Here is a 20,402-nt window from a genome sequence, read left to right as displayed (position 1 = left end):
ACGTACAATATATAACTGCCCTGCTCCACCTCTTCATCGTACCTCACAGTACTTCCCCACTAAATTCCTATTTCACACACTCCACTCACACCTACTTACATCCACGAACAAACACACATTTACACATACTACAAACATGGGTCTCATGTGGCACAAGGGCTTTGGCGGAAGGAGGGCTGGTAAGATGGACCCGACACTCCAAAGTCGTCAAGCAGCTGCTAACATATCTATAGGTGGCGGTGTCGTTGTTGACAAGCACGGTGTTCGACGCGCACCCTTTCGCATCTCGTGCGGTGGTTTCTCTTGCTTCCGCTAAGCATTCATCTTCCTCACATCAACGATTCACGACTTGTAAGTCGAACAGGCTCACCAACGGTGACCACCAGCTCACATGTTTAGCTCTCAACACGTCCACATTTTGATACATTTGTTTTGCGATGGCGTTACGGCTCGAATCTGAACGGCGGTGAACAAGTGGAAGCTGTGCATAGCTTCTTAGCGTCACATGCATGCGGAGTCACACGCACACACATATATGCAATCAGATTCATACATGGTCCATAACCTCAGTAGCCTAATAAAATAAGCATGTTTGAGATTTTAGTGCCATCGTCACCACTCCTTGTTTACAAACAGCTTGAGACAAGTGCCAAGTCTTTATGATAAGAATGACGTCACACGTCGCACCCTGGACTCGAGATCCACCTCTCCCATCCCACGCCATTTAGGTCAACCTTGAGGGCGGGGCAAATGGCATTTATGCAGGCAGCTTCTGCATAGTTCACAGTAGACTCATGGGCGAGTATCGTCACGGCCACAACCCCAGATACAGCAAGATGCGGTCTGTTCTCATCATCAATCCCAACTCTACGGAGCAAATGACGAATGGCCTCAAGCCACTTGTCGATGCACTACAATTCAAAGACGTCAATCAAACGCCACTCACAGCAGCGACCCAGCGACTAACCGTAGCTAGTAGACCGCACACGAGTACTTCACTGCACCTTCGGGTCCAAAGAGTATCAACAATGAAGACGACGCTGCCGAGTCAGTAGACCATTGCCTGCCCGCTTTGGAGAAAGACCTCGCACGCTACGATGGCTTCCTTGTCGCATGCTACTCGAAGCATCCTCTTGTGCCACGCCTGAAAGAGCACGCTACTGTGAGAGGCTCTCGCAAACCCGTCACTGGTATATTCGAGGCCAGTGTGGGCACATCACTTCAGATTATACATCCTGACGAAAAATTTGGTATCGTCAGCACAGGCAAGATCTGGGAGTCCATCCTGACTGATGCTACAATTGATTTTTTGGGCACGGGTTCAGAAGCTAGCAAGCGCTTTGCGGGCGTGGAAACTACAGGACTCAACGCCACGGATCTGCATGATGCGCCTGCCGACGAGGTGCGAAAACGGATGAAAGATGCCGTGAAGAGGCTTTTGAAGAAAGACAAGGTTGGCGCCATCTGTCTGGGCTGTGCTGGTATGGCTGGCATGGATGAGATGGTCAGAGAGGCGTGTATAGAGGAGTTGGGAGATGTCGAGGGTAAGAGAGTGAGAGTTGTGGACGGAGTCATGGCTGGTGTTGCGTGGTTAGAAGGTGCTATACGTGCTAGCTTCTAACTTGCGTCGAGGCGAACAGTGAAAAGTATATATTTGAAGCATTTTGTGTAGTTATGTCTCTAGTATTTCATGAATGATTGCGACGCAAACGGTCCCAATGAGTAGAGCCGCTAACCTGAAACAGTATGACATAATAACGTGGACAGTTGCGGGGACGGGAGTGGGACTACTACGCCCGGCGACCTTCCTACCTAAAATCTAGTCATACAGTTCCACATGACTGTTTGACCGGTTTTAAATTTTCCGCCCAAGGAAAGACTGATTGTTGTCCCATGCGATAAGATTTAAAACAAGAACTTAGTCGATTCATCGCTATGCAGTCGCTGCCGAACGAGCTTTTGTCGCAGATTGCCTCACAGCTACACCAAGAACCGCCTTCAATCACAAAGTTTACCCACGAGCCTTCTGAACATCTGACACAATCCGAGTTCACTCCACTCAAAACCTTGTCTCAGCTGTCATGGCGTTGGAGAAAGATCGTTCTATCCATTCTCTTCCGCTATTCGCGGATACCACTTGATGATGAGCCGCAATGGGTGCCTTTGGACGCACGGCTCGTCGATAGTATGCAGGAGCAATTGACCAAACTGAGTAATCACGAATTTGTCATCTACACCAAACTGCGGAGCAAGTTTAAGAGCAGCTCGGGCTTTGCATTCAAGCCAGCCATGGATGATGTCCTCATCAATTTATGCCGCATCCAAGAGGGGGATGAGTTTCTAAAGTCAGTGCCAAACATTTTGTGGCTTCCGCATCTTCCGAAAACATTTACAGACTTTTGTCGATTCGTGGCACATTACGCACTGAAGCATCACATCAAGAGCGTGGTGGTGCATACCAACAAGGAATACAAGCTGTCTCATGTATCTGCTGCAGAAGCACCGTTGGCTCGCGGGGTGAGTGACATCTGGACCCAAGTATTCTCTCACATAGAGCCTACACGAATCGTCGTAGCTGCCCCGCCATCAACCATGGCTGGTCTGCTGGATTCACCGATGCGGAGCAATGATGTATGGGCTTTTGAGATGAAGATGCATTACATCGAGCTAATTCAGGCCGAACCGCCCCGTACTGCTCATATGCAAGAGAATTGCCGGACATGGGGCTCTGCTCTCATCCATCAAAGACCTTGGTATCATATGGGTTACAATGAGGGCTCGTCTATTGCCGCATACAGCACATATGAATACCATTTGAAGCAACCGCCAAGGATACTTTTCCATTTGCTCATACGCCTGTTCCGGGAAACGCAACCATGCTGCAACATGACATCGTTCAGCTTCACAGGCGTCTTTCCATTTGCCGCAAACATCACTTCGATTGTTCGCACTCTTCACCGCATCCCAACGATCAACAAGATCAGTGTACAGCTAGCACCTGGGCCAGAGAACAATGTGCTCAGCGACAGCAAGAGAAGGGGCAGAGCGCAGTCAAGTGACTTTTGGCTCGAGTGGCGCGAGAGTTACAAAGTGATTGCGAGCTATTTAGGTGTGTTTGACTTTGCGGACCAGGCGAAGTTTTCAAGCAGAGACTGCGGTAGCAAGCAGCTGGCAATCGAGGTTGAAGAGTGTATGGATTTGCTGAGAAAGAGGGGGGTTGGGTGGAAGAGCGAAGGGCATGGGAATTGGGTCAGGGATCATACGTTAGATTGTCAAGCATCGACTGTTGAGGTTGAAGGAGGCTGAGCCTGGATATTTGCAATATAGGGTGTTGGAAACACTGTGGAGTGAATACGCAGACTGTGCCATATTTAACTTTGAGCAGTGTAACTATAGGCAATCCTTCATCGTGGGCGAGGCTATCCTTGAACATGACTCTAAGCACTAGCCAATTAGCAGCAGCCTCTAGGGCAGCGCGCCCCACTTTGAAACGCCTGTGTCGTCTGTCACAAACCAACCCGACGTCATGCCAAATTTCTGATTCGGATACCCTGCACCGGCCAATCTCACTCGAACTCTCAGGCACAGATTAACAAAGGCAGTAATCATGGACTCGTACGTGAATTGTTTTGGGCTTCGAAACATTGCACAAAAGCTAATGCAGTGTGTCTAGCCTCACAGCATCTGAGCAGCGCGAGCTGCAGTCGCGCATGGAGAAGAAGCAGATGAAGGAATTCATGAACGTATGTAGAGCGTCTTTTGAGTCGATTCTTGTGCTTCAACGACTGACATGGGATGGCAGATGTACTCGAACCTGGTGCAGCAATGCTTTGATCACTGTGTCAACGGCTTCGAGAGCAAGTCTCTCACCTCGCGCGAAGAGAGCTGCGTGATGCGATGCGTCGACAAGCACATGAAGGGCTCGCAGCGACTAGGCGACCGCTTCCAAGAACAGAATGCTGCTATGGCCCAGGGCGGCGGCATGGGCGGAAGATAGATAGTCAGAAGGGAAATCTCTGCGGCAGAGAGACAAAGGCTGCCTAGTGGCGATGAGAGACGACGCGCGGAATGCCGACTGCAAAGCGTGCGATAGTCGGGGTTGGATACAGTGGCCAGCCCGGTCATGCGCTGGCACAGAAAAAGGCCATTTGTACTACTATATAAAGACGAGTCGTGGGATCCGGTGTGGACGTGGACTACGTAAGATGCTTGCCCACGTCTGGATTAGTAAGAGCAGAAGCATGTCTCACGGGCATAACTGCCATTGGCAATGATATATATGGTTATGGAAAAGCATGTAGGTGCTACTACTACTACTACTACTTGTCGTGTGCGGTGTGGTACAGGCCAGCCATGGGCCAATCCATACGTATGTGCAGTGCACCCGAGACGCAGTTTCAATACGGGAGTTTGTGTGTAGTATGTACATGTGTGCGTGTAGTGTGTGCGTATGTATGTATGTACACACGTACGTATGTATGGAGCCATGGGGGTTAATTATAGCGCGGCATGCTCCCTCTGTGCCTCTTCCTCTCGGGCTGCATGGCTGTGGCAATGATTCCAGGCTGCATGTAGGCATGTCAGGCGACGCGATGCCGTTTTGCGTGGATTGGCCGGCAGGCATACGCTGCTGTTGTCATCGGGCAGCCACTCGAACTCCCTCGCCTCGCCTGGGAGCGAGCATCACCTACGCAAGCCAGCAGCCCTGCATGCTCTCTTTGTCGCTCCGAGCCCCAGTTTCAGTGTCGCCATCTCTGCGCCCACACATGCCTTGAAAAGCGCCTTTGGACACGCAAGCTGCGCATCTGAGCCCACCCCTAACCGCCCGCCCTCACCAATTTGCTGCCCACTCCTCGCGCTCTGCCCCCCCCAGACCAGACCAGACCACAATAGAGTCGCGTCGCTTGCTGGCTGGCTCGCTACTCTCGCTCTCGCACCCTCTCTCGCACCTTTCGCCCGCTCCCTCACCCATCCATCCGCCCGCACGCCCGCGCATCGTGACCAGCCCGCGCCCCTCCCGCCTCGTCCTGCTGTGCGCCGCCTGACTGAGCGAAGAGCGGTCGCGGAATACGAGGAGGACGCCCGTTGGCAGCTCTTGCGCATCCCTCGCTACCAGAAGCCGACGTCACGTAGCGGCCCCCCAGATAGCTGCCGCCTTGCCTGCCCACTCGGGGTCCACCTGTGCCTGGAACAAGAGCCAACTCCACAGCACCGCCTGCGATCGACGACTGCCCGCCCGTTGCTCCTCTTCTTTTTGCTCTGGAGAGCAGCCATCGCCCGGAACCCCTCCCCTCCGCGCTTGCCATGCCCGCAGGCACGCACACCAATCCCCAGACTCCGCGCGTGCGCAATGGGGAGCCCCAACCCGCCCCGTTGGCCACTCCCGAGCCCGCCTCGTCTAAGCGGGATTTGACCTCGTGGTGGAGGCAGTTTAGCAAGCGCCCCGCGAAGAAGGACGACGACAAAGGTACGCTGCCGCCGCAGTCGCAGTCGCCCGCTTTGTTTCCCGCGCGCAATCACTGACTGTCTTGCGCGCACACTTAGATCAAGCCCTCCCCGGCATCTTTGGCGTTCCCCTCATCCAGAGCATCCCCTATGCCAATGTCGCAATCTCGCTCTTCAACGAGCACGGTGAGAGCTATATCTACGGCTACGTCCCCATTGTCGTCGCAAAGTGCGGTGTCTTCTTGAAGGAAAAGGGTCAGTGAAGCCAAAGCACTTCTGCCACCAGCTGTTAACCCGCGCACAGCAACCGACGTGGAAGGCATCTTTCGGCTGGCCGGCTCGGAAAAGAGGATCAAGGAACTTAAAACGGCCTTTGACACGCCGCCAAGATATGGAAAAGGCCTCGACTGGTCCGGCTACACGGTTCACGATGCCGCAAACATTTTGCGCCGCTACTTCAACAACCTGCCAGAGCCTATAATCCCCTTGCAGCACTATGATCCTTTTAGGGACCCCCTCAAGGGCCACCAGGCCGAAGCTGTTGGACCCTGCGAAGGACAGGCCCCGTCCATCGGAGGCTTTGACCCAGACGCCGCCGTGCGCATATATCAACACCAAATTAAGGCCCTGCCGTCTCTGAATAGACAGCTGTTGTTATATATCTTGGATCTTCTTGCGGTTTTTGCCGCCAAAGCCGATGTTAATAAGATGACGACGTCGAATCTCGCTGCTATCTTCCAGCCAGGACTATTATCTCATCCCCAGCACGATATGTCGCCGCAAGACTACCGCCTCAGCCAAGATGTGCTGATCTTTCTCATCGATAACCAGGATCACTTCTTGATTGGCATGGAGGGCACAGCTGTCGACGAGGGTACAGTCCAGCGCATTGAAAGCGGGCCATCTACCCCACAGGCCAGAACACCAACCACTCCTGGCCGCAATAGCACAGGTATTGGTCGCTCAGCTTCGACAACTTCTAGCGCCGGTGCAGAGAGTCTGCGCATGCAAGGTGGAGTTCGGAGAAATGTATCAACATCTTCGAAGCGCTCTCGTCATTCCGGGGCTGTCCCCAGCCCAATTACTCCAGCATTTGCTTCACCGACCACCTCAGGAGTGCACCGAAGCAACACACTACCTTCAAAGCGCACCCCAGCGATCGGCAGCCCGCGCTTCCCTCCATCGAAGCAAACTACTTCTACGGTGGAAGAAGTCAAGAACGAGCTTTTAGCACCAGAGACCGCAAATGTCCCAGTGACCCATGCTCACGCGAAACCAGAGGTTCAGCAACATCCACACCAACTTGAGGCCTTACAGAGTACAGCACCTGCGGTAGAACAAACCGTAGCAACACAACCACCTGAACCTGAAGTGGCAGTGCCCAAACGAGCACAGACTGTCCCTCCAAATAAGATAGAGATGCCGAAACCATTCGAAGTTGCTTCTGGACCTAACAATCTTACGCCGTCAACTGCACTCAACCGACGAAGCATGCCTGCAGTCAGCCCTGGATTGCAAAACATGCCTGGTGCTTTCCCGCTTGCTTCACCTGGCGTCATCCCACCAAGCCAGCCCACCACACCCAATGTCACTGCACAGGCTGCACAGTCTCTCTTGCCTCCACGGTCTACCACACCTAGCAATGGCCTTCGCAGTCCCCAACGCAGTCCTCATCATACACCTACGCGCGAACGCTCAGAATTTCTCGAAGGGCCTGTCGATTCCGGACCCGCAGTCGAAATGACGCCTGCTGTGCGCACATTTACCCAAATTCTGTCAAAAGTAGGTGCCTCTCCTACTGGTAAATCTGATGACGGGAAGGATGGCCGGAAGCCCAACAAGCTCCAGAAGAAGAGATTGCCAAACACCGTGAGCCAAAGTACTCATAGTTCTACGCATTCTCTTGGTGGCAGTGAGGCTGGTTTTGGAGGATCTCAATCAGGCCATGGCCCTCCCTCACCATTACATCCGCCCCAACCTGCGTTTGCACAAGGTCAGTCGCACTCTAACAGCTCCAAGGAAGCCATTCACGACACAAACCCGTCAAAGGTTTCAGGCAACACTCTGAAGCCCAGCATGTCGCCTTCTGCTTCCTTTAGGTCACATTCGACCGCGACCGAATACTCAGAAACCGAGTTGGCTGAAGATGCGCCGAAAGAAGAGAAGCGTAGCTTCTGGAAGGGCCACCACCGACGCGGGGAGAGCAAGGCAACGCCTACAGCGAGCCAGACTGACCTGCGAGGGTCTGTGATTGGCGCTGACAAGAGTATGAGTTCGTTTACCAGCAGTTCGGGATGGACAGGCAACGGGCGTCGAAGTGGTCAGTATGAACATGGGCATGGGTCGGAAGGGTCCATGGTAGTTGGCAGCCCGCCAGACTACGACAAGAGTGAAAAGAAGGGGGCTTTCGATTGGTTCCATAAGCGGAGGCAGGATCACAGAGATCGTGTAGACAGGAGGGAAAGGGCCAAGAGCCCGCCGGGAAGCTCAAACTATGGGCCTCTGCCGCAGAATCTTGCGCAGCAAAGTGAAAACATTGCTGGTCGCGGCAGACCATCAGATATACCGCACGCTATGGAAGAGCCGCAGCCTAAAGCGGACAAGTCGAATGATGTCACGCCCACTGGTCCTAGCCCCTCGCCGCCGATGGCGGCTGCTAATACATCAAGCCCTAAGCGAGGGAGCAACTCAATGGCACTCAGGACAAACCTTCCTGCGGCGTTGACGGAACCTATTTCCATAGCGCGGTCGCCGGAAAGAAGTCCGCTGTCACCAGTTGCTGCAACGGTAGCTCAATCGCTGCCAGGGGCTGCTGCATCATCCATGACGAATGCAGAAAGCGTGCCTGAAGCTAAGGCGGATGCGCCGGTACAGTCAGAAGCTGCAGCTGCCGCTCCACCGCCTAGTGAACCAAAGTCGACACCGTCTGGGCCCATGCATGCTTCATCGGGGTCTACAGTCACCATCACGCCACAGACAATGAATGCAGACGCAAGCTCTGGTGCGCCAGTGACTGAGAATGCACAGTCACCAACAGCAGCCGCCAGTCCACCAGCTTCATAGGGAGGGGTCATTTGTTGAGTTGTATAATGCAAGGTGGATGCGTGTCTATAACCGCCATATATATCCTCATGCTACGGCATGGTCTGTTTTATTTTTCCCTTTTGGCAAAGGCTGTGCTTGGGCCAAAATGTTAGTATGTAAATGTGTGTGTGTGTGTATAGGGACTAGAGGATTGGCCTCGTCTCACTTTTGTTGTAAGAAGAAGGGATAAGAAGGGGGGGTGCAGGAAGTAGTGTCAGTCAAAATGTGGAGGGGAATGGTAGCTTTTATTTGGAAGGGGATTTCCTTTCTAGTTGTTGAATCGCACTTGTTTTACAAGGTCAAGGGGCTTGACGCGTGTTACAAGGGCGTGGTGTGTTGTGATGCTTGACCTGTACATGGGCGAGGTGCAATGGGATAATTAGTCGGAGGATCAAAAGGATTCGCATCAATCTATGCCAATGCAGGGAGAAGCGAAGGAGTTGATGAACAATGTTGGTGATTGTACATGTGCGTTCTTTGTGGTGATATGAGTGGATTGATAGCATTACAACTATCGACACGTGGTACTGCTACGTACATGCAGATGTATAGTACGGTACACTAAAGATGATAAGCAGCCCCCCCTTCCCCCTGCCCCCTGTGCATCTGGTATGCATACACACACAGCGACAGAGCCAACAGGAGAGGGGCATAGGTCTAGTGTGGTGGCGACGAACAGGAAGCGCAGAGGTCTAGAGCCGAGCGGGGAAGAAGTGAGGGGGCCTGAGTGGTGGGGTTTCTGTCTAGCCATCGTCTATCGTGTAGGGATACGTACGCGAACGGTAGGTGAGTTCGTTGGACGTCTGAGCATGATGAGGTTGAAGTAGGAAGGTGACTATTTTTAGGACGCTTACGACGGTGATTGGGCAGGGCGGGCTAGGCCGTGGATCAGGATTAGTTGGGGACGCCATGTGGGCTGAGGGATACGGAGGAGACAGCAGAAGGCCGGTGTACGGGCAAATGCGGTGGCTGTGTCGTCTAGAGTGGAGTTGAACGACGTCAAGTTGGCTCAGCACACACGGTGGTTTCATCGCGCGTTCGCAATTAGGGAGACGATGCCTCGGGCCCTCCCTTTCAAACAAATGACGTGCGGGAGGCGTCAAACCAAAAGGCGGCACCCCGACTCGTCTGATGTGTTTTGTCACATAATATACCCTACCCCCGAAGTTTATGTGCCAACTTGCTTCTCGCCTTGTTTCACGCGCTGGGCATATATGTGAATTACCTGCTTTGCGCGCCGGACAATGGCCTCATGCGTGCTGGTCAAGTAACTGCTGTCCGGACAAGACAGGCCTGAAAAGCATCAATGCGGATAAGCGATTGGGAGGCGCGACGGGGGGTGGATGGGCATGGTTGAGGGCGCACGGGATAGTCGGGACAGCGTGTACTTTAGTGGCATTGGGAGGCGAAAGGCAGGCAAGCGGGTCTGGTAAGCTCGCGTTTCTGTCCAAGTCACAGCTAGTGCCATGTATCAGCAACGACTCCACCTTCTGCCTTAAGGTCCGATCTGCCTGCTGCTCCCTCCCATTCCTTTCGCACCAAATTAATTAATTCCTCTTACCCACTCGCGTCCACTTATACTACATACACATTACACTCGCTGTCCATCGGCCCGACTCTGACTTCGACAACTGCTAGTACTATCTCTCACTCTCACCCACTCACTCACTCACTCACAAACGACACTTTCGTTTCGTTTACTTGTCTGCTTTCCTGCTGGCTTGTTTGCGACAAGGGAAAACAAGAAAAGTCACCGAGCGCACCAGAGAAATATCACGCAACAAGCAACCAAGACAGTCCATTGTTGGCTTTGCGGCGTCGGGACACTGGTAACCCAGCCACTCGGGAATCCACTGGAATTGTGTAAGCACGTCCTGAGCACCGCCTTCATGGCGACCATCACTCGCTAAAGTCTATCTGTTCCGCCTCGTTCCCTTTGTTACCGCTTCTGGGGCTTAACAACATCATGGCGCTCTGCTGACACGAATTGCACAGCTCCTGACATTTCTTCTCTTTAAAAGAGGCAATCCGTCTTCTCTTTACTTCGCTTAACCGATATCGCCTTCTTTGCACGTCACCACCATGCGTTCCTTCTGCCAGGTTGCCGTCATGGCACTTCCCTTGTTTAGCGCGATTGCAGCTACGGAGCCCAAGAATGTTGCAGACCCCCCAAAGACCATCTATGCAACCGCACAGGAAGCTTTCCAGGACTTGCTGAATGCGCTGCCGGAAGAATCCCTGCAAGCAGCACTGAGTAATCTCAAGGACTTCAAGAATGGCATCTTCGAGTCGCACCATCGGGGGGTCGAAAATATCCACAGCAACAACCCAGCGCTTGCTTCCAAGCTTATCGTCGATGCTGTCAATGACTTGCGCAAGAGGCAGACGCCTTCAAACGGCACCAATAGCGCCACTACCGCTAGCAACCCACCCGAGTCAATCCAGAACTCCACTCCAGCGCCAACAACGAGCGACAACTTACAGCCTCCTGAAACCAGCTCTGCTGCGCCACCACCACCACCGCCGCCCGGAACCAGTGAGGCCTCCGCCGATACTGTGATTCAGACGCAAACCCAAACGCAAACCCAGACGCAGACCCAGACGCAGACCCAAGATCAAACTCAGACACAGACACAGACACAGACCCAGCAGCAAACCACAACAGCCGTTTCAACCACGACTCAACTGCGACCCGCCATTATTCCAGTCGAATCCACGGTAACCAAGGATGGCAAGACGATTGTGCAGACCACCGCGGTCCTTAGCGAAGTCACCGCCTCCGTCGCCGTGACTGTTGTGCGCACCAATCCAGCAGGCAGCACAGTAACTGAGACTGAGAACCGACCTGCCGTCGTCAAGACAACCACGGACCGAGCCGGCCGTACAACCGTCACCACTTCGGCGGTGAACTTTGCGCCAACAGCGGGCCAAGTAACGTCGACAACTGACTCACGCGGCTCTGTTGTCCTGACTACACTCACACCCGGTGGCGGTCTGGTCAGCAGCATCAAGCTGATTACCACGACTGATGCACAGGGCCGCCAGAGCACAATGACGACGTATGCCTTTGTCGACCCGGTGCAAGCCACTGGTGCTGCCAATAGCCCCAATGCCCCCGGAGACGACAAGCCTTCGCTGCAAACTGGAGCTGCTGTCGTCAATGGAGCCCAATACGCTGCTGTTGGTCTCGGTGCCCTGGCCTTTTTCTTCTAAAAGCGGAAAAGAAAACAGCTACAATAAAAAAGTTTCGATCGATAGCAAAAAACACATGGGGCTGCTGATGGTTCTTCAGATTGTACATATCTTTTTTTGCCTCCTCTGATCTTTTCCCCTCATCTCTTCTTCACACAAACGCGAACACGAATTTCTTTTCTGGGTTCTTTTTACCGTGCGCTTGTTCGGCTGTCCATTCCTTTGATACCCCAGCTACATCTACATGTTTATACGTGTATATACGACACTCCTTTTTTCTGTTTAATAGATAATGCAATGGTTGGTTGGTAATTTTTTGGGCTCGTTGCGTGTAATCGGGCCTACACGCTGTATATGGTCCATGGGTGGATGCATCTAGTGTAGAGTGGGTCGAGTTTCCAAGGCGGATATATATATATATATACATGAAGTGGAAAAGGTGGGATATGCAAAATGGGAAGGAAAAAAGAAAATTCGTAATGGTAGTTCTTTGTAGATGGAATACACACACATACTTACCCATACACTTGGCATTATCTCCTTTCCTTGTTCGTCGACAAAAAGCAAAACCCACAGTCCGCGCATATGAATGTTATAACGACTTGAATATTTTTTGTATATGTGTTCTCCATCTTCTCTGTCTACACAGCTACCAAAGGAAACCAAGCAAAAGAAGAAAAAAAGGGAGGGGTATTGATATTTCCAATCAAAACGCCACACCAAAAAAAATGTTGCCTTCTATGCTGATAACCATGCAAATGCGTTTCCTTAACTCTTTCCCCTTTCGTTTTCTTCCTTTCCTCCTCCTAACCCAAGGTCAACAGCTATATCGAGCCCACCCACCCTAGATACCCTTTCTAGATCAAACAGAAAAAACAACAACATCAACAACCACCAGTTCCAAAAAAAAACTGTAGATAGTAACCATACATGTAACCCTAAATTGAACAAAACCAGCCTCCCTCCCTCTCCCGCGCCACCCACCCGCTTATGATACAGAGAAGAAGAGTGACGACAAACAACAACTACAAGAAGGAGGAAAAGAAGATATACTAATATCACTTACCACAAAAAAGGATGAAAGAAAGCCCCGAGTTGCCCCCCCCCCCCCCTTGACTCAAAACTCACCGCGCCTTTATCGCAATAAAATACTCGACGCTCTCACCCGCCCAACTCACACTATTAGTCCCAGACTCATACCTCTCTTCATCAAACAGCCCCGCAATACTCTGTTCATTCCTAACCCCCTGTTTGGCCGCGCCACCACCAAAGCTCTCGAGGCTAACAACCTTGCACCCTTGCTTCAAGTCCAGAAACTTTTGCAAGAGCAGATTATTCAGCGTCTCGCCAAAGACTTTGTTATTAACGAGAACGACATCCGCTTTGCGCAGCACATTATCGATTTCTGGGGATTCGAGAAAGTCGCCGTGGATAAGCTCAATGGGGCCGAGAGCAATGTTCCAGAGTTTCGAGCGGGCTTTGAGTTCGGCAGCTTGCTCGGAGCCCAGGGAGGCGGCGAGCTTCATTTTTTCGATCCCCCAGGATTCGGCGCCGGTTTGGAGCGCGGATTGCAGGACGACGTTGCCGACGCCGGAGCCGAGGTCGACGAAGATGTGCGACGAGTTGAGACCCGTTTGGGCGAAAATTTTGTGGACAAAGGGCGTGAGGAGCTCGCCGTACGTGGTTTCTTTACCGGCGACCTTGCGGAGGCGGTGGGCGTGCGGGGAGACGATGCGGTTGTAGCTTTGGGCGGTGATGCGCTTGACCAGGCTGAGGGGGATGGCGTGCATGTCGTCGAGGATGCGGGGTATGGTGCCATCGCTGTAGCGGTCCTTGATCAGCTTGTTGAATTTGGACAGTTCTTGTTTGAAGAGTTCCGGGTCATCTTTGGTCACGGCTCGCTTGAGGAGCCGGACTGTGCCTAATGCGTCGGATGATAGTTCTGCGGACAGATCTGATGGGAGGTAGTGCTGTATGATTTCTTCAATACTGAAATAAATGTCGTCCAGCGGGCTGTACTCCTCGTCTACTTCTTTTCGGGCAACGGCTTCGAACTTTTCTGGGCGGGAGAGACTGGGATATTGAAGTTCGACCACAAGCTTCTTGTCACTCCCTGAAAAAGCAGATTTGTAGGTTTTGGCTACATCATCTTTTGTCATTTCATAACCATGTTTCAGGCATATCTTGGCTGACGACGCCTTTTTCTTTCTAAACGCCGCATTCTCCTGGGCCTGTCTCATGACCGAGTCGGTTGTACCATTTGAAGGCCCTTCAGCCTCTGCCGCATCCCTCTTTTCAGCCTCCTGTATCCGTATGCGCCTGCTCAAGTCCGGCTCGAGAGCGCGATTTAGACTCATGGGCTCAATGCTGCTGCTGGCTGGCCGTGTCCGGCGGCGCTTGACACCCAAGCGATCACTGTCATCATCCTCGCTCGACTCATCGCTACTAGCCCACTGGGGGGTATCGGTACCCTTGCGTTTGCGGGTGTCGACACGCGACACGGATACCGACTTGGGGGCCCGTTCCCTCGAGGTTGTTTGCGAGCGGGGCGTCGACTGATAGCGGTTGGGTGGCGGGCCAGATGCACTGTGGGAGCGCGAGGCATTACCTGGGCGTGAGGCTAGAGGGCGTGATGAGGGTGAGGGGCTTGCAGTGGGGGCGGGCGCCTTCTTGACAAGAACGGTTCTCGTCTTAATCTTGGGTTTGCCGGGAGCGAACATGACCACGGCGGCGCTAGTTGCAGGGCGGAGAGAACAATGTGTGGGTAGCCAGAACAGAGGGTCGGTAGCAGGCTGTTGTAAAGGCAAATGAGTGTAGCGGGTAGGGTGGCGAGCACGAGGACGAAGAGAAGTGGGAAGAGGGCCAGAATGTAGGCAGCCAATACCAAGGGCGTTGTCGCACGCGCAATGGGACAAAGATACGTGACCAGGTCTTTCCGTCGTCTGCACAGCCGTGCAGTGGCTGCGCAGGGATCCCCCGCCTAGTGCTTCTTGGCACGCAGGATCCGTGGCCCTGCTTTTGCCCATGCCGACGTCAGTTCTATCCATGTCTCGACATTGGTACTACATGTCCATACTACAAGATTACACATGTATATCTATCCATCTATGTATGTACCATGGATGGTGTTTTAGCAACAATGACAACAACATAACATGATCGGATCTGTACTATGTAGTATTAACGAGCAGGGCATAACCAGCTCCTTGGTCAAGACCACCTAGGTCGACCCCATAGCTATTATAATACATTCCCCCCAAGAATAAAATCAACCAATCAATCAGTCCATCAGCCCATCAGCCCCTCACTCAGCGCCGACGGTCTCGGCTGCGGCTTCTCGTCCGACTCCTCACACGCCTGCGCCTGTCTCTATCACGACTCCTATCCCGGCTTCTCTCTCGACTTCTTTCCCTACTCCGCTCCCTACTCCGCTCCCTGGCCTTTCGATCGCCGTCTCGCTCCTTCTCATCACCATCTCCACCCCCACTACCAGGTTGGTAGCAGTCAGACTCTTGCCGTCTACTGCCTCGTTCTCTCCCACCATCCCAGCGATCATAGTCCCGAGACCTGTAGCTCCGTGGCCGATCGCGGCTATCGTCACGCCTGCGAGGTCGGCTATCATCACGCTTGCGCTCACGGCTATCTTCTCGCTTCCGGGCGCTGGTGGTAGTGGTGGCAGCGGCTGCTGCTGCTGCACCGCCAGGCACATAACGATCAATGTTATCTGGACTTCTAGAGCGAGAATGACGGCGTCGACGAGTGGCCGACCGATCACGGTCGCGGTCGCGATCACGATCACGTCGGCTTCGGGAATGAGACCGGGTGCGATCTCGACGTCTCTCTTCTCGGCTTGGTGAAGGGCTGCGTGTCTCGTACCGCGACTTGCGGCGGCTAGTACGTGTCTCTCGTGACCGGCTACGACTGTCGCGGCGCGAGCGTCTATCATCACGGTCGTCGCGATCGCGCCTTCGACCATCGTGTGCCGGCCTGTAAGAATGTCTATCATCATCCCGTCGAGACCTGCGGTCGTAGCGGCTTCCGCGAGACAGTGAACGGCTTCTGCTTCGCCTTCTGGTACTCCGTGCAATACTGCGTGATCTAGAACGTGCGCGTGATTTATCGCCTTTTGAAGACAATTCTCCTCGTCGACCCTTGGCGTCGGTTGGTGGAGCATCCATCATCAGGGTGTCTTCGTCCTTTGCGGCTGCAGTATGTGTTTCCGATATGGGGGATCTGAGGTCTTTACTAGAGGCCCGCTGTGCAGGCGAGGCGGATTTTCCGTCAAGCTTCGCCAGTCGAACAGCCACTGGATCTCGCGGTGCAAGCGACTTGGGTGGGTGTGCTTTCCGCATAGGCGGCTCTAGTGATTCTGAGCGTTCAAGTGCGGGTCGTTGCCGTGACTTCTTCATCTGTTCGCTCTCTTGCAACAAAAGCTGAAGTGCCAGATCGTCATCCACCTTGATGTCCTCGGGCTTGATAGATGTACGGCGGTCACGGGATCTTGACCTTGTCCTACTCCTTCGCCTGCTTCTGTCACGCCCTCGGCGCTCTCTGTCACGGTCAGGGGTCCTGCTGCGTCCACGGCCACTGCGATAGCGTCCACCACGATCTCGGTCAAGCTCCTCTTGTATGCGACGCTCCCGCTCGGCATCCTCCTCTCGGATTTTCTTAAGGCGAGCCTCTCGACTCTTCTCGTGCTCTTCCCGCTCCTTCTTAAGGCGCTGGCGTTCCTCTTCCCTCTCCTTCTCAATCCTTTCTCGATCTTTTCGTCGGCGCTCTTCGTCTTCCTTCTCGCGCTCTTCACGCTCCTTGCGCCTGCGCTCTTTTTCTTCCTGCCGAGCCTTCTCTCGAGCTTCATCTTCTTCCTTTTCTCGCCGCCTACGCTCCTCCTTTTTGGCCCTCTCTGCACGCTCCTTCTCTCGCTCTTCTTCCAGCTCCTTCTCCCTCTGAGCCTCACGCTTTTGCCGTCGAGCCTCGGCTTCTTGTGCCCACTCCTCTTCAGTCTTGCTGCCTCGCTTCTCCTCTTCAGCAGCCGCCTCCGCTCCAATTTCCTGAATGCGGTATTCGCGCATTTTCGGCAAGCCCTGTTCCTCCATCAATCGGTCCAACAGGGTATTGACAGTGCTCATGATGTTCGCGTAGATGTCACTGCGTTCTCCAGCACCTTCGATAAGGGTGGTCGCCATTCTGGGGTCCTTGGATAGTAATGACGGATTACGGTCGGTTTCACGGTCAACAAGTTCTTTGAGGGCGGATTGGAGTTCATCTTTCGCAGGCTGAAGCACAAGTGTCAGTCCCTAGCTAGGCTTTTGAATGCAAGATTTCTACCTACACCTGAAACATATTGCTTCATGAGGTCCCTCCGTATGTCGTCGTATGTGCCCTTTTTGCGAAACATGTGTACCAAGCTGTCGATGGCGGATCGTTTCGCCTGGGAGAGCGGAAGCTCCGAAGGCCTTAGTTTCTTGCGCACATTCGCAGTACTATCGCCGTCTTGGGCGCGCTTGCGTCCAACTTCGGCCATGGTCGGTGGCTCGTCGTTACAATCAGTCGTCTAGCGACGTGTGCGACCAGCCGTATGCAGGAGACGGGGGTGAACGGCCAGTTGAGCAGCGAATGACGTAGGGGGGCTCGGAAGTGTTGTGACTGGGCGCGTCACTCTGAATTGTAAAGGAGTGCAGCACTATGAGGCATGCAGAGTGGTGTATCAAGAGAAGTCGCGAAAAAGCATCCGTCGCGCCGGAGTGGGAGTCGGCGGGCGTTGGCTCCGCTCCGCAACCGCGCAGATGGTTCTTGTCTTGGCAGTTCAGAGCTTCACATTGAGCATCGCGACAAAGAAGCCTCGTACAGCGGTGACAGCAACACTTGACTCAATTGCTGCTGCAGCACAACACGTCAGACTTCTTCGATAGCGATATCACGACTGCGTTCAAGACCAATTCACAATGGTTCACAAGGTCCTCGTCTGGGGCGGGCTCGGTACGTCTCCCACGACCTTTGCACACTCACCACCGACACTACTGACCACGTCCACCAGGCATTGCCGCGCGACTATGGCAGCTGGGCATTGAGATGCGCCCGCTCTTCAACAAGGAGTCCATCTGGGTCTACCCCATCTATGCCGGCGTTGGTGGCAGCTTCGGCTACTGGCTCACAGGCGTGGAGCAACGACAATTCAGGCTCCTGGCCGATCGACGAGACGCCCTACTCGAAAAACGAGCACGGAGGAAGGAGCGCGAGGAGGTTGCTGGAAACTCATAGAAGCACATCGCTAGTAAAGGCAGGGTGAAGGAGCGTGAGGAGGGGTAGTGCGGAGACGAGGGCTAATTCGCCCAAATCCATGTCCAAAGATTCATCACAAGTCTCATCTGTATTCGTCCTATCTCACGATGCAGAAATTACTCGTGATGAGGCAACATCGGGCATGGGCGTTGATGAGCCAAGAGTGTGCGTTGGAACCACTCTTCTATCATGTCCAAACTGGAGACTCGTTTGTACAAATCCTTCAAATTTGAACTTTTGCAAATGCAACAAATACAAAACATCCATATTCACCAACCATGATTCAAAATTGCGAGATATTGCCTAGTTGAGTAACGCGCCAAAAGCCGCCCTAGGATGTTAGTGCGTGACTCTACTTCGAGCGGGTGAAAGAGCGACCACATCTTGGATCGGATCACAACCCTCCGTCGCCAACGATCCAGCATGACATAAAAGACACCGAACCGCGACCCGCGTGGTCAATCTTATCTTACGTAGACATCAACATCCAATACGTTCAACCATGACTGCCGATACCCTCCTCACGCCACATGGCGACAACACAGCACCGGCATCACCAACAATGAATGGCAATCTCAAAGCCAAAGGCATTGTCGTCTTTTCCGGCGGTAGCGCTGCAAACAACTTGGTTGACGTGTTCAAAACGGTGCGGGAGGACAAGAAGTGCCCGCTTAGCTATGTCATCCCTATTAGCGATAACGGTGGAAGCTCGTCGGAGCTGATCCGTGTCTTTGGAGGTCCAGGTATGCATCGCTCATTGAATCATTAAGAAAAAAATACTGACGTAAAAAAGGTATTGGCGATGTACGAAGTACGCTGAGCTCTTGTCTCGTAAATTCATTGTTTTTATATTAATCAAGTGCAGGTCGTCTCGTCCGTCTTATCCCAGATGATCCAGATGACGACGATAGCGAAAAGGCAGCTATCAAAACGTTCTTCAACCATAGGCTGCCTAAGGAACGCTCTTTAGCCCGGGAAGAGTGGCTGCAGATCGTAGAGGCCGAGCATGCACTGTGGACCAATATTTCTACCGCGAAGAAAGAACTAGTACGGTCAATGTTGAATGTTGTCGCGTTCGAGATCGTAAAGCGACGGCGGCCTTCCTCAAGTTTCGACTTTTCCGGCGCAAGTATTGGAAATCTGTTTCTGACTGGGTGAGTTGCTTTTTTTATTTGAATGATGTTGCAGGATGCACATCTAAGCACACGCTTCGACTCTGGAGCGGTCGTTATGCTAGACACATAGCTCTTTCAACGTTTGCTACTCTGTGATATTTCAATAGTGCTAATTTCATTCAGTGCTCGACTCTTTACAGGATCATTCGAATCCGCAATCTATCTACTCTCTAGCATATGCTCAGTGCCTAGCCACACATCTGTTCTCCCCGCAATCAACACTAACTTCACGCATCACATTTCCGTTGGCCTCTCAAACGGAGAAGTAATCACCGGTCAAAATTCTATATCACACCCTTCCATCTCAACAGCCCTAGTTTTCGGTGGCGCACCTACAGAAATTGACGAAACAGAGCATCATGACCGGATCGAAGACGCTAACCTACCCGGGTCTCTCCCCTCCCTTCGGAAACAGTACATCACCTTTTCAAAAGCCGACGAGGAAGAATTACCCGCGAGGATCGAACGGCTATGGTACATCAATCCATATGGCCAAGAAATCCGTCTCTCTGCCAACCCCATGGTGCTCAACTCATTAGCGGACGCTCAGGCCATTGTATACAGCATTGGCTCACTCTACACGTCCATCATTCCTTCTCTCGTCCTCAAAGGGGTTGGCGAAGCTATCAGCAACTCCTCTATCCGCTACAAAATCCTGATTCTCAACTCGACTATTGATCGCGAAACAGGGCCATGTTCGAATCCGTACACAGCGTTGGACTTTGTAGCTGCCATCGCCAAGGCAGGCGAGGAATCAAAAGGCGTGTTTGAGCCACTTGACAAGGCAAAGTACAAGAATTACGTCACGCATGTTATTCATTTGCAGGGGCCGGGGACGCCGGCTGTTGACAAGGATGAGCTTAGGAGTATTGGTATCGAGGCTATTCGCGTGTATGGAAGGAGGAATGAGGGCGAGGGGTTCGTTAGGTACGATGAGAGAGGCTTGATTCAGGCGCTTGAGGTTACGATGGGGAAGAGGGACCCGAGGGTGCCTAGTCGACGGAATACATTGGAAGGACCGGCGGGCTGAACTTAGAGCTGTAGAGTGGTTTTTTAGGTATTCTTTTGGTCTCTAGATTCGTCGTGTAGATACTTGAGAAGCGTAGTTTTAGAACAAGTTATCGTTTTTTGTCATGTGGTATTTGATTGGATGAGGACAACGACAATAAGGTGAGATTGGACATTGCTATTTCAGCAGGGACTGAGAGGCCATATTTACTTGAT

The 20,402-nt window shown here is 52.8% G+C and overlaps 12 protein-coding genes across 12 annotated transcripts; 8 read left to right on the top strand and 4 right to left on the bottom strand.

Moving 5' to 3' along the window:
* Positions 1-9: 9 nt before the first annotated feature.
* On the top strand, positions 10-616 carry COCSADRAFT_141258 (uncharacterized protein; the record flags this gene model as incomplete). Its single annotated transcript, XM_007701266.1, has 3 exons — positions 10-179; positions 234-351; positions 400-616. Coding segments are annotated over 3 exons (311 nt in total), but the record flags the coding sequence as incomplete, so codon positions are not given.
* Positions 617-739: 123 nt separating this feature from the next.
* Positions 740-1,728, top strand: COCSADRAFT_36276 (uncharacterized protein). The gene is made up of 2 exons (XM_007700946.1): positions 740-926; positions 980-1,728. Exons 1-2 carry the CDS (start codon positions 795-797, stop codon positions 1,619-1,621), a joined length of 774 nt encoding a protein of 257 aa, XP_007699136.1. The 5' UTR covers positions 740-794; the 3' UTR covers positions 1,622-1,728.
* Positions 1,729-1,836: 108 nt separating this feature from the next.
* Positions 1,837-3,460, top strand: COCSADRAFT_36275 (uncharacterized protein). Its single transcript, XM_007700945.1, has one exon. It carries the CDS (start codon positions 1,936-1,938, stop codon positions 3,304-3,306), a length of 1,371 nt encoding a protein of 456 aa, XP_007699135.1. The 5' UTR covers positions 1,837-1,935; the 3' UTR covers positions 3,307-3,460.
* Positions 3,461-3,665: 205 nt separating this feature from the next.
* On the top strand, positions 3,666-3,985 carry COCSADRAFT_62255 (uncharacterized protein; the record flags this gene model as incomplete). Its single annotated transcript, XM_007701023.1, has 2 exons — positions 3,666-3,743; positions 3,803-3,985. Coding segments are annotated over 2 exons (261 nt in total), but the record flags the coding sequence as incomplete, so codon positions are not given.
* Positions 3,986-4,122: 137 nt separating this feature from the next.
* Positions 4,123-4,867, bottom strand: COCSADRAFT_316022 (uncharacterized protein). Its single transcript, XM_007701265.1, has one exon. The coding sequence runs from the start codon at positions 4,622-4,624 to the stop codon at positions 4,247-4,249; it is 378 nt and encodes a 125-aa protein (XP_007699455.1). The 5' UTR covers positions 4,625-4,867; the 3' UTR covers positions 4,123-4,246.
* A 437-nt stretch (positions 4,868-5,304) lies between these two features.
* Positions 5,305-8,508, top strand: COCSADRAFT_88204 (uncharacterized protein; the record flags this gene model as incomplete). Its single annotated transcript, XM_007701264.1, has 3 exons — positions 5,305-5,467; positions 5,545-5,700; positions 5,750-8,508. The coding sequence occupies 3 exons, from the start codon at positions 5,305-5,307 to the stop codon at positions 8,506-8,508; spliced, it is 3,078 nt and encodes a 1,025-aa protein (XP_007699454.1).
* A 1,772-nt stretch (positions 8,509-10,280) lies between these two features.
* On the top strand, positions 10,281-11,807 carry COCSADRAFT_315977 (uncharacterized protein). Its single transcript, XM_007701263.1, has 2 exons — positions 10,281-10,392; positions 10,525-11,807. The coding sequence occupies exon 2, from the start codon at positions 10,612-10,614 to the stop codon at positions 11,740-11,742; it is 1,131 nt and encodes a 376-aa protein (XP_007699453.1). The 5' UTR covers positions 10,281-10,392; positions 10,525-10,611; the 3' UTR covers positions 11,743-11,807.
* Positions 11,808-12,253, bottom strand: COCSADRAFT_315974 (uncharacterized protein). Its single transcript, XM_007701262.1, has one exon. The coding sequence runs from the start codon at positions 12,242-12,244 to the stop codon at positions 11,873-11,875; it is 372 nt and encodes a 123-aa protein (XP_007699452.1). The 5' UTR covers positions 12,245-12,253; the 3' UTR covers positions 11,808-11,872.
* A 572-nt stretch (positions 12,254-12,825) lies between these two features.
* On the bottom strand, positions 12,826-14,615 carry COCSADRAFT_116087 (uncharacterized protein). Its single transcript, XM_007701261.1, has one exon. The coding sequence runs from the start codon at positions 14,439-14,441 to the stop codon at positions 12,846-12,848; it is 1,596 nt and encodes a 531-aa protein (XP_007699451.1). The 5' UTR covers positions 14,442-14,615; the 3' UTR covers positions 12,826-12,845.
* Positions 14,616-14,867: 252 nt separating this feature from the next.
* Positions 14,868-17,374, bottom strand: COCSADRAFT_199130 (uncharacterized protein). Its single transcript, XM_007701260.1, has 2 exons — positions 17,054-17,374; positions 14,868-16,997 (listed from the first exon to the last, which is right to left on the bottom strand). The coding sequence occupies exons 1-2, from the start codon at positions 17,243-17,245 to the stop codon at positions 15,030-15,032; spliced, it is 2,160 nt and encodes a 719-aa protein (XP_007699450.1). The 5' UTR covers positions 17,246-17,374; the 3' UTR covers positions 14,868-15,029.
* Positions 17,375-17,546: 172 nt separating this feature from the next.
* Positions 17,547-18,299, top strand: COCSADRAFT_141237 (uncharacterized protein). Its single transcript, XM_007701259.1, has 2 exons — positions 17,547-17,700; positions 17,759-18,299. The coding sequence occupies exons 1-2, from the start codon at positions 17,667-17,669 to the stop codon at positions 17,980-17,982; spliced, it is 258 nt and encodes an 85-aa protein (XP_007699449.1). The 5' UTR covers positions 17,547-17,666; the 3' UTR covers positions 17,983-18,299.
* Positions 18,300-18,386: 87 nt separating this feature from the next.
* COCSADRAFT_36269 (uncharacterized protein) lies at positions 18,387-20,319 on the top strand. The gene is made up of 4 exons (XM_007700944.1): positions 18,387-18,746; positions 18,797-18,814; positions 18,869-19,157; positions 19,302-20,319. Exons 1-4 carry the CDS (start codon positions 18,506-18,508, stop codon positions 20,206-20,208), a joined length of 1,455 nt encoding a protein of 484 aa, XP_007699134.1. The 5' UTR covers positions 18,387-18,505; the 3' UTR covers positions 20,209-20,319.
* Positions 20,320-20,402: the final 83 nt, after the last annotated feature.

This window comes from Bipolaris sorokiniana (genome assembly GCF_000338995.1).
Source record: "Bipolaris sorokiniana ND90Pr unplaced genomic scaffold COCSAscaffold_6, whole genome shotgun sequence".
Taxonomy (NCBI): Eukaryota; Fungi; Ascomycota; class Dothideomycetes; order Pleosporales; family Pleosporaceae; genus Bipolaris; species Bipolaris sorokiniana.
This window is presented reverse-complemented; position numbering and strand designations above follow the sequence as displayed.